At 38.1% G+C, this 12,773-nt stretch overlaps 1 protein-coding gene across 2 annotated transcripts in view; it reads right to left on the bottom strand.

The window, feature by feature from the left end:
* The window catches only part of LOC126297731 (ATP-binding cassette sub-family D member), an 80,796-nt gene that overhangs the window by 6,030 nt on the left and 61,993 nt on the right, over nucleotides 1-12,773 (bottom strand). For both annotated transcript variants that reach the window (XM_049988872.1, XM_049988873.1), the window contains 2 exons: nucleotides 9,329-9,559; nucleotides 4,457-4,582 (listed from right to left, as the gene is read on the bottom strand). In XM_049988872.1, the coding sequence (XP_049844829.1) occupies nucleotides 4,457-4,582; nucleotides 9,329-9,559 (357 nt within the window). The remainder of the gene's footprint in view (nucleotides 1-4,456; nucleotides 4,583-9,328; nucleotides 9,560-12,773) is intronic.

Raw genomic sequence — 12,773 nt, 5'->3', positions numbered from 1 at the left:
GTTGTATATCCTTGTGAGAACTTATGAACTGTTAATTAGTATAAAAATGACATTTCTCTTGTAATTGCAAGTAAGGATCTAAAGAACGAACATAGCAGGGCAAATCATAGCCTCTGAATCTTGTGGAATTCATGCTGAGTAGCACTTAAGAAAAAAAAAATTATAAATATTGTACATTGTGTCCATGCATACTGACTTCTGTTGCAGACAGTTTAGGTGTAGAGACTTGGGGGTATTCCAGATTTGCTCATTACTGCAGAAACAATCAGTTGAAGGCCACAAGCGAGCACTAAAATGTCGGCCAGCCAGATGCAGGTGGTCTAGACCAGGAACCACAATAATGCAATGCAGCGGTCAAATGGAGCTCTTGCAGGATGAGTGAAGCTGTTCCCACACCACCAGGCCTTGGCTTTGTTGTTCTGAACATGACTCGAAACAGTGCATTGCGACAAGTGAGTCACTAACCAGTATAAATACCCACTAATTTTAGCTGAGGGGAGAGTAGTCCAACAGTGCCTGTGGGGACGACAGGACCATGCCAGGTGACTGGGCAATATGGAACAGTACACAACTGCTACAAGTTTGGACCTTCAGCACTACCCCTTCTGCTAGTGTCAAATGCTTTTCTTGGACTTGATTCTTCTCCACTGGCAGGTTGACTCCTGCCTTGAAGGGCAGCAAACCAAGACCGGGGCAGTACAGCCATTCACCCTTCCATGCTGGTGGAGGTGACTAGGCACCACATGTGCCACTTGCAGGGGGTGGGATCCACTACTAAGTGGATGCACTGGCTTCCCCTGCACACAACCTAGCAGACTTCAGTGCTGCTGGCTCCACCAGCAAGTGGCAGTGTCCTACTAACTGTGATGCACATCACTGTGCGAGCTTCTGGAGACAACATTCCTGGGAGCCAATGTCATGGCTCAGTAGCTGTCAGCTCGCTATGTGCCGTGACGGGGCATGGTTGCTGCCTCCACTAAGACACTATGAGCCCATGAGTGTTAATAAAATGTTTTGACTTTGATGCCAATTATCTAAGCTACCAGTGGCCTGCTCCCTCACTCCGGCACACCGCCACAACCCTACCCCGCACAGAAGTTCTCATACACCTCTGGATTGCTTCAGCTTTAAGGCATTGATTGTAAAATCAGTGCATGACAAATTAATTTAGTTGTACACAGTTTTCAAGGTTTCTCTCATCATTTATCACCAACAAAGATATGCATGCCACTGACCCTTAGTGTCACAAAATTTAATGTAACTACAGAAACAGAAAAAAGATGCAATATATGAGAGAGAGAGAGAGAGAGAGAGAGAGAGAGAGAGAGAGAGAGAGATTTTGAAGACAAGTTGTGTGATTAATCTGGGATTTATTTAGTCAGCATGAGAGAGTGGCAGAGGTGACTGACATCTTTAGCAGGGGAAACTGCAGAAAAATGTAATATACAGTATAACAAAGACTTAAGAGTATCAAGAGTAAATGTTCCAAGGCATATAAAGAAACATATTACTTCCTCTCACATACATCTTATGGTTGTAAAATTAGACAAATTTGAGTTTATAAGGAGACAAACTGACAATTATTCTTATGCACCATCTGCTATATAATATATAGTGCTAACAGAGTACATATGTAGTGTAAATGCATTCAACCTCATTAGTCTTTTGATGTCTCTAAATCTTGCATAAAACAATGCAAAGAAGTAGTCAACTCTAAAGATGTCCAATCATATTTTTGGGGGAAGAGCATAAGACTGATGATAAGGCACACAAGCAGAAATTTACCAGTAAGAACAATTTGAATTTTGATGTTCATAAATATATCTTTAAAAGATCTGACATGACAACATAGAAGACATCTGTCAGCTAGAGAATGGTCTTTGAAATGTTAGTACTGCAGTTTGTCTGATTGTAGTATAGGTACAGCATGGGCACCAGTTGTCAATTAAAATGAAACGGTATTCTAATATTTTAAACATTCAGACCCTCTTTCTTCTATTTGAAGCCAATGATTCCATCTTGGTGCCCCAACTTTTACGGAAATCAGTCTGGCACAAACAGCTTTAACAATGAAAGATGAGTTGTCTTGAAGAAGTTAAAATAAGAATAAATATGGATAACTGGGTTGATGGTTGGTGAGTTGGTTGTTGCAATCAGATTTATTCATCACTTGCATAAAAAATGCAAAGAAGTAGTCAACTCTAAAGATGTCCCACCATATTTTTTGGGAAGGGCATAAGACTGCTGATAAGGCACACAGTCAGAAATTTACCAGTAAGAACAATTTGAATTTTGATGTCTCACACAACAGCAAGGAAAAACACTTTGTGAGTACTTGCAATGTAGGGTGACAGAGGCTCAGAAGACCAAAAGCACTGGTGAGATACAAAAAAATTCTGTAAAAATAGAAAGACTGAACCAATTTTTCCATGAGAAAGATACATGGGGGCTGAATAATATTAAAAGATTATGCCATGAAAAATGTTTCTCTAAGTTTACTAGGCAGATTGTCACAAGGTGTAATATTTTTTCAAGTTTGTGCAAGTTATGATTTCCCAACATTTCTTTTACACTTTGTTGCCAGACAATTAAGCTTTTGACCATATGCATTTTTCTCTATACATCTGATGTCTCCTGTTATTTCCACATGATATAGATTTCATACACTTAAGCAGTATTCCAGTATGGGTTGTACAAGTGGTTTGTATACAAACTCTTTTTGTAGACCAATTGCAATTTTCCAGTATCCTACCAATGAGTCATAGCCTGCACTTGCTTTGCCTACAACTCATCTTTCCACTATATCTCTACATATTGTTAGCTTAAGCACTCATCACAATAGGCTGCTTCCTGCATCATTTGGTGTGCCATTTCACCCAAAATTTAATGCAGAAGCATTGCTCCTCTAACTCTGCCATCTCAAAATTTGCTAACTGTGAGACACAATGTTCTACTCAATACACCATTGAACAACAACTAACAGTTATACAACAATGAAACTTCTGCCAGTTACACATTAAACACCAGTGGGTGCAGGTATGCCAAAAATATTTTTCTCCGACACACAATTAGCACAAAATTATGAATGTTCTGGAATTTTTTCAACAGACCTCATAGAGTGACTTAGGCTTGAACATGCAGTAAAAACTGCCATGAGACTTATCTGTTCAGTCAAGCCTAGTTTTTTTACACTTTCTGTCCATGCTTGTCACTTTGCTCAGATATTTTCAAGTTTATTCAACTAAAAAAAAATAATAATATAAAAAACATTTAATATAAATTTTAATAGTGTCATATCAACTCTTTTTTTCTGATGAGCCTGTCAAACAGAACTGATGACAACATTGAAGCAGCTCTTGCAGTCTGACCAAAATAAGACAACTTGTCTTTGAACAACATCAATGTGGACCAGAAAAGTCACAGAGTATTTTCAAGATAGTAGACTTCTACTCCACAGTTGTATTTCAAAGAAATTTGTGTTTTGATTTTAAACCATTTTTGAGGGTCAAGGAAACAACTGTATTAAATAAACAGGGAAACTATTATATATGGAAGCACCATACTCTTCATTCAGATTTTAGGGAAAACCCTGTTACTGTTACTCACCATATAACGGAGATGTTGGGACAGAGATAGGCACAACAAAATGATTGTCAAACAAATAAGCTTTTGGTCAGAAAGCCTTCATCTGAATGACACACACACAAACACACACACACACACACACACACACACACACAAAAATACACACAAACGCGCGCGCGCGCGACCACAGTTTGCACACCAAGGCCAGACCTGGATATGGGAGCATCAACCACCTCAGATATGCAAACAACACAAGTCTGGCGTTGGCAGCCAGAGACTGTGGTCATACATGTGTGAGTTGTGTTGGCATGTGTGTGTGTGTGTGTGTGTGTGTGTGTGTGTGTGTGTGTGTGTGTGTGTGTGTGTGTTTTGTCTAATTTGGATGAAGATTTTCCGGACCAAAAGCTTATTTGTTTGACCATCTTTTTGTTGTACCTATCTGTGACTCAACATCTCCGCTATATGGTGAGCAGCAATCTATCCTTTTCATAATATTGTCATTATTCCATCCTGGATTTTCCATTGTTTGGTTTTTTCTTACTTTTTATTTAGAGGTTGCTCAGTCACTGTTTCAGATGGTATTTATTATTGATGCATAAGACTTGTGTGCAAATTTGAGGTGGTTGATGTTCCCATATTCAGTCTTCACCAAACCTTTGGGTCATCGAGAGACACCATTACCTAACTCACTTGTTTCATATTTCCATTATTATGGTTTCTAAATTTAATATTTAATAAGAAAAAATGGTCATTTACAACAAATGAAAATGTTTGGATATGTACTCAACTGCTTGTATTAGATAGGTAATGACTGTTTTTAAAAAAGAGAAAGTACACTACTTCTGTGTTTACAAGTATGTCCAGTACTTACCACAAAGATGGCCTGTGCGTAATAGTCAGCAATGTAATTCCTGCATCTTTTACAGCTTGATATATATCACTTTCAACATCAATACTCACAGCACTTGTGCATTCATCTAATAGGGCAAATTTAGGTCTGAAAGAAAGGAACACATAAAACCAATTATTGGATACTGTAAACTGAAAGTGAAACATAAGAAATTTTACTGACGATCAGAATATTAAAAAAAAAATGCATTTTTAAGCAGATGAGAAACAGTATATACTGATGAGCCAGAAAATTAAGAGCATGTCTGTGTATGTTTGTAACACAATACAGCAGTGACTCTGCATGGTGTGGATTTGGCAAGTCACTAGTGGATTTCCAGAGGTATGTGGCACCAGATTCTACACACAGGTCACAAAATTCTCATAAATTATGGACTGGTGGTTTTTAGGTGCAGACCTGGTGCCTGATAGTGTTCCAGCAGTGTATATTGTGTTCAGATCAGGAAAATTTCGTCGTCATGATGTCAATGTGAGTCTGCTATCTGGTTCCTCAAATCATTGAAGCATGATTCTGGCCTTATGACATTGACAACAATCTTACTGGAAGATATCATCACTGATGGAGTAGACATCAAGTATGAAGGGATGCACATGGTCCATAATAATGTTCATGTAATCTAGAGCTTGAGATTATGCAAAGTGAGATAACTCCACTTGCTACAATTCAATACCTTAAATAAATAAACAGTTTTACCACCTCTCTTTCTCATTATACACATAATGCATATACCATGTGTACACTAAATTGTCAAAGTCTTATTTGTGGAGTATTTTAATAAATTTTATTATTCACAATACAATTTACAGCCAGCTCACATCACGAATATATTTTGTTCATATGAAAATATTCTATTTAAAAAAAATCATAATTTGCAGTACATGCAAACCATGGGCACATCAGAATTCAATACGGCTAAATATTGTTTGTTTTTATATTAATATAGCTTATTTAAAAGCCCTCACTCTCACATTTGCTTCAAACATTTCACTTATTTCAAAAGTTACTTACATTCAAAATTTTGTTTTCCAGAACGTTCCACTCTAAAAAGATATTCTTTCTCAAATTCACTGCCTTAGTTTTACAGCTCTGGTTTTTCTGTTTCCAAAAATTGAAACTCTTAATTAAATAACATGTTAGTTTTTTAATTACTCAAATTAGAAAATTTCACCTCCTCAAAAATTTTTGGTGAACATCAGGAAACCCCACGCACATAAAAACTTCCCTTACATAAAATAGTACCTATTAGTTTGCCATTTCCTAATTGTACAGCTTTTGGCGAAACAAATTTACATCACTGCCTACTCTTTCTTTGTATCTTTTTTCTGTCTTTTATGGTTATACATGAAATGTAACAGCATTCCATTTTACCAATTCACAATTTCTGCAATACATGTGCGTATAAATAGACATCTCGCACACGCTATAATCAGTGATGGGAAGCATTTAAACAGTTTTGGCACTATGTTATTCATTTTATTGAGTCTGTCGTTAGTATTCAGCATGTACAGTTCCAAGTTGTGGTTGGAAAATTAAAGTATATAATTACTATGAGTAAGTTTACACCTGGTAGTCAACAAGTGAACAATCTTTATTCAGTATCTAGTTTTCATCACTGCCACTTGTGAACTTTTCAAAATTTCTTTAATTGGTGTAGCTTACCGATTTGTGTTAATCAATAGACGTAAGTTCTAAAAGGCTGATCAATGAAAATAAACTTGGTGCTGATAAATGTGATGAGAATGAAAAGCAAATTCTTTGGTATTGAGTACATTCTTTAATAACATTTTGTCACAGTCGATAATCACAGATGGAAGATTAAAGGAGAAATTTGATGAGACAGAGGCATATGTAACAGGTCAGTAAATTACAAGCTGTCATTGTGTATTAGATTATTACCACAGGTTGCAGCCCAGATGAATGTCTCCCATAGTATAATACTGCCCCTAGTGGCCTATCTGCTGCACAGCTTATGTTTGAAGTAGCTACTCACTGAGAAGATGGCATATCCAGACATGACTATAGATGTGATGTAACTAGAAACATGATTCATCCAATCAGGTAACACATTTCCACTGAGCCCTGAGCCATAGCCCATTCCTATTGATTGCATCCCATATATCTTAACTGACAATGTTGTTGGTTCAACATGAGAACACACAGGAATTGTCTACTCCAGAGCATTGATTGGTGTGCTATGAAACACTTGCGCCAGCACCAGAACTGTACTCTGTCATTAAATCTAATGTGCAAGTGCATAAAGGTTTGGCTGATAGGATGTACGTCAGGAGCAGATGGGCATCCTGCGTATAGGAAATAGTTGCAAGGTACGAAGTCACAGTTTATGATTAAAACTGAATCATGGTATGGTTTATTGTTTGTCCTTAAGGGATACAGAAATGAAGTCTGAAGTCTTTCATAGAAGCTGGGGGGCTCATGGTCAGAGAGGAACAGAAGGAAATCTGAATGTTCCGAGAGCTGGCTGAGTGACCAAACTTCACTCGTCCATGCTCCTCAACTTGCCCCTGGGCCCCAAGTGATTGAGTCCATTCACACAACTGGTTTCATCCTGCACAATTCCTTGTCTGACAGCATCAGTGATGCTCAGCCATGGTGCCACCTTGACAGCATAAGTTCATATATCGCGTGAACAGAGTGTGAAGTGGCTGGGATTCGGCTAATATCTGATGACAGTGAACACAGGCCCTGCTGCAGGTTAGGAAAAACTTCACGAGCTACTCATGAGCAAAGTGTAAGGAAATAAATCAATTTGGTGTACTCACCTTGCACACTGCCACAGATTGCTGCGTCCTGCAACCCTCCAACCTGGACATTTTGTGATGAGGCATGGATGACCAATATGTTATTGCCTGCTTGGGGTTTCACCATCCTTCAACCACTTTGCATAGGTGCACAAAAAAGAAGTACACAAACAGCTGACTAGCTTCATCGTTTCCGAGAAATGTCACTTATGTAAGTGGATTTCCCCAGTTAGCAGCTCATATTGTCAATAGAATGATTCCCCATTTGTCTCTGCTCCACTTATACAGTTTCCTTAATGTGTCACATGTTCTTAATGCCAACAGGCAGCTTTGAGTTTCGAGGTGGTAAGTGATCATAATGTTGTGGCTCATCAGTGTGGGATGGAACTACAGAAAGAAGGGGAGGGGGGGGGAGGGAGAGGGAGAGGGAGAGGGAGAGGGAGAGGGAGAGGGAGAGGGAGAGGGAGAGGGAGAGGGAGAGGGAGAGAGAGAGAGAGAGAGAGAGAGAGAGTTGGGTTGTTTGGGGGAGGGGACCAGACAGTGAGGTCATCGGTCTCATCGGATTAGGGAAGGAGAGGGAAGGAAGTTGGCCATGCTCTTTCAAAGGAATCATCCTGGCATTTGCCTGGAGCAATTTAGGGAAATCATGGAAAACCTAAATCAGGATGGCTGGACATGGGATTGAACCATCATCCTCCTGAATGCCAGTCCAGTGTGCTAGCCATTGCACCACCTCACTCTGTTGGAGAGGAAGAGGGAGGGATGGAAGGAGAGGGGGTGGGGGAGAGGGAGAGAGGGAGGGAGGGAGGGAGGGGAGAGAGAGAGAGAGAGAGAGAGAGAGAGAGAGAGACGGGGGGGGGGGGGGGGTATGCAACGGGTCTATGGAGAGGTAGTGATGAAATGGTTAAGTAAGTGGGAAACTGTGGGGGGGAGGGAGAGGATTATTGAACTATACACACTGGAAGAGGTGAGGGGGTGAGTTGAAGGCTATTGAGAAAGGGAGGGGAGTGTGGCAAAGCAACCTCAAATAAATGGGCTGATCAGAAGTTGAGGAAGGGAGGGGGGAGGACAAGGAACTCGCTTACGGTGAGAAAGGGCAAGTGAGTACACTGAGAGAAAGGCAGTGTTGAGTGATGGGATGGCCTCAGAAGAGATAGGAGTAGGAATAGGAATGACAACAGTGATGAAACAGGAAGGGTGGGCTGGGAAGTGAGAAGTATGGGAGTTGGGTGAGGGGTATAATTTTATTAAGCACAGGTGTGTTAACGGTAAGCAGTGTCAGTTACTGTTGGATTTTGTATCATATGCTGTAACAAATATTTTTAAATTCATAAAGAAATGTAAGATACATTTCTAAAATTAGAATTTTGACTGTTTTTCAGTTTGTGTGTTTTCTTTGTACATCTTCAACATTGGTTCAACATCATTGCATCAAAAGAATTTGCAGAGGTAAAAGTGGTTGGTATATACTCTACAACTGGGTTCTTTAAGTCATATATTGATGAGTGCAAAATATAGTAAACATATTCATTTTTTAACCTTGGAAGGAGAAACACGTCTCTCTCTAATCTGGAACAAACAGATTTTATATAGTGGAAGTATGTCTTCCGATGCCACAGTGCAAAAAGCTGTCATCGTGCACGATACGGAATTAGACAGAAGAAAGGACGGAAGAATGGAGCATAAGCATTCGACTGATGACACTATTCAGAATAATTGTTCTATCTTAAGTTTCCTATTGTGTACAGTGCCATTCAAAGTTTACATTTCATTACAGTTTTTCCCCATTTTATTTAGGAGTAAATTAGACACGGACCATCAAAGATCCACCAGCATATTTTTCTATAAGCAAACCATTCCATCTCACCTGTAGTTGGGTTGAATTAAAGAGAGCAAGATGGGGAACTTGTTAAATTACAAAAAGTAGTGTGGTGCAATTCAGCTATGAAGAAGACAGTGACAGAACTTCAACTGTGGAGTTCAGGAAATGAGCAAGGGCCAGGCACTGCATTCCCTTTATATAGTAGTCACCACTTAATCCCTATAAACAAATATGAGCTCTGTCAAAACTTACTTGTGATAGAAAAGTCTTGCCATTGCCATACGTTGCTTTTCACCCCCAGAAAGAACATCTTTCCAGTCGAGTACAACATGCCAGCCACCTTCTCGTTCTACAATGTAGTCCAGATGAACAAGCTCCAAGCATTTTTGTAGATGTTTCACAGTAAACCCACGGTCTCTCATGTCCTTTTCAGTATGGGGGTAAATGACTTGGTCAGCCAATGAACCAATTGACATATATGGTCTGAAAAAGTCATGTACACAATTAAAATAATAGTACACACAAAATAATGTCAGAACAATATATCACATCAATGGAATGACACCATCATACTGATGTGATCATAATTATAAGCAATTCATATTTTGATACTTCCTGGCAGATGAAAACTGTGTGCTGGACTGGGACTCGAATAAGGGATGACATTTAAATTTTAATTGTCTAAACATTGTCCAATCAAAAACTTGTGTGCAGCTTAAGTGCTCATTCTTATTAGCATAAATGAAAAAATAGTGTATCTTTTCAGCTTAAAATGAGTAATATGTATGCCAAGGATTATTCAGCTGCTGGTGGCATTAGAAAATCTTGAGTACAGAGGCTTCTACTACTAAATTCCTTCCTCTAAATACATTATGTGCAGGAAACTATGATAGGATGGTGCAGCTATCTGATAAAACTGTGCCTTACTCAGAAAAAAAAGAATTACATAGTTCTTTGTAATTATGGTACACTTTTAGGAAACTGCATTTAAACATCTGCCAGTGAGAACAAATGTTCTCTTCTGAAACTTTTGCACTACAAATTTATCTACTGGTATTCTGTTGCAAAATGATGCAGTGTTGTTCCAGAATTACAACTGAACACTAATTACAATGAAAGACACTTCAGGTTAGTGAACATAATAAAATAAAATGGATCTTCAAGACAATTTTAGCTTGAGATAACTTTTAATACAACCTAACCACTGGCCCCAGGTTCTGAAGCCAATCAATATAGTTCTATCATCCTATGAGGAATTGCACACTTGCACATTTTTGCAAAATGATGCAGTGTTGTTCCAGAATTACAACTGAACACTAATTACAATGAAAGACACTTCAGGTTAGTGGACATAATAAAATAAAATGGATCTTCAAGACAATTTTAGCTTGAGATAACTTTTAATACAACCTAACCACTGGCCCCAGGTTCTGAAGCCAATCAATATAGTTCTATCATCCTATGAGGAGTTGCACATTTTATTGAAATTGTAAACAAAAACAATAAAAATGTGAAATGATGTAAGACTGCTTCTCAGGTATTTCCCAGAATTTACTCAAGATTAGAAATGGGTTGATTCTTACTGTCCTACGGTAACATTAAGTGATACTCAGCAACATCACTAATTTCCATAACTCTGTGTTAATTCTGAAAATTTAAGTGGCCTGACTATAGTTAGTACATGAAGACTAACAGCATAGATAAATCAGTGTTCTGGTAACAAGGCATTCAGAAAATGGCAAACACTCAGCTGAAAATGTGGAGCAGCATGAATTCTAACAAAAGCTGTTAAGAGTACTTATTGGTCTAATTAAAACATAATTGTATCACAAGAAATATTCACTTGAGAAAATTATAAAATCATGAGAAAGAACTGCTGGCAGTAATTATACTCAGGAGACAAAATATCAGTGCTGCTGATAGACATGTATAAAAATACACCCTATCCTAACTTTTGGAACCTACAGTTCCCTTCTTGGGGAAGAGAGAAAGATACGTTGGGGAAGATCATAGGAAAGGTAGGTTACTCAGACTCTGGAGAGAGGAACCCATCTGCTTTGAGGAAAAGAGGTGACGTAAATGAAAGTGAAGGGGAGGGTAATGTCATATTGAGGAGGAGGTCTAAGATAGAGCAGTGGCTAGAGCAGTGGCAAGTATCATGCCAGCTTCAGTTCAGAGATAAGAATTTAGTAAGAAGTAAGAAATGGAATAATAGGAAGAGAAATGAATAGTGTAATCAAAAACTAAAGATAAGGATTGAATAGTCAGGTTGGTGGAAAGAACGAAGACAAAAATTTGTTACAAATTATTTTTTGTTTTTTGTTTAACTGTCTAGATAGCATACATAATAAGCATAGAAATTTGATGACTTGTTTCAGTTCATTAAGCAACCATCTTAAGATTTGAGAACAAGAAAAAAAATAGAAAACAGAAAAAATTAACATATAATAATAATAATAATAATAATAATGCCTTGCCTAGTAACGATAGCAATTGTAAAACGAAAACTAGTTTTACAGCCATGGCCTATAACAGTCCAATTTCACATAAGATTGAATAAATATTTTCATAAGACAGATATAAGGATTGGTTTTCAGGCAATGAATATGTTAAAAACTCTTCTACATCACTGAATAGGCCCAAAATGCGATAAGTTTAATAAGCTGGGAGTATATAGGATAAATTGTAATGACTATGACTGCTATTTTATTGACCAAATAGGCCATTCCCTCAAAATGCACCTTAGAGAAAAACATACACCCAAAAAAGAGACAACCTTGGTAAGGAAGGAAGGACACGCAATGCAAGATATTACACAGGAAATGATGGTGCTGTTTGATGTGCCCAAACTAAGGAAATTATATTTCCTGGAAGAGTTAGAAGTTTACAACCAGACGAAGAGAGCTCCAGATTGTGTATTGAACAGGCAGAGAGAGTTTAATCAGTATTATTTCTTTAGTATTTTTGATGAACTACTTTAATTATCATTGGCAAACCTGCACAGCAGACATGTTGTGACAACTCTGACTCAAAGACCATGAGCTTCACTGTCATCTACCACCATCTAGTGCCCCTTTCATGTCCAACAGTGGCTTTTTCTGCATTTATGTCAAAGGAGATGGCACTCCATTGACATCAGGGTAGTCTTCTTTCCTCACTGTTTTTTAGTTATTTAGTTTTATATACTGACATGTATAATAAATTAGTAACCACCTATTGTAATTTTCTCACAACAGGTTATATTACAAAATAGTGTGCTCATTTTGCATTAAACATTACCCACCAATTCTTTATGGCCTAATTTGGCAATTTCAAATTTTTTCCTATATATTTTCGTATATTTTCTTTGTGTCAGTGTTCTTATTGCATACACTTTGATCTTAACTGCAGTTATTTTTGTTATTATACATACCGCATGATGTAACTGTGTATACGAGGGTCGGTCAAAAAGTAATGCCTCCCATTTTTTTTCTACTTAAAAAAATTAAGTTAAGTGAAAAATTTGAATTTGGCGCCATTCCTCAAACCTTCTTCTGCAATCCACTGCAGTAGTAACTTTCTGTGTCAACAGGTGGCAGCACAGCAGAAGTTTGTAAGATGGCCGACATCGATGTTCATTTGAGACAGCGTTGTGTGATTGAATTCTTGAATGCAGAAGGTGAAACGCCCATACGCATTCATGAAAGACTGAAGAAGG

The sequence above is a fragment of the Schistocerca gregaria genome, chromosome X (genome assembly GCF_023897955.1).
Source record: "Schistocerca gregaria isolate iqSchGreg1 chromosome X, iqSchGreg1.2, whole genome shotgun sequence".
Taxonomy (NCBI): Eukaryota; Metazoa; Arthropoda; class Insecta; order Orthoptera; family Acrididae; genus Schistocerca; species Schistocerca gregaria.
Note: the sequence above shows the minus strand (reverse complement) of the source record. Positions and strands in the feature narration are given on the sequence as shown.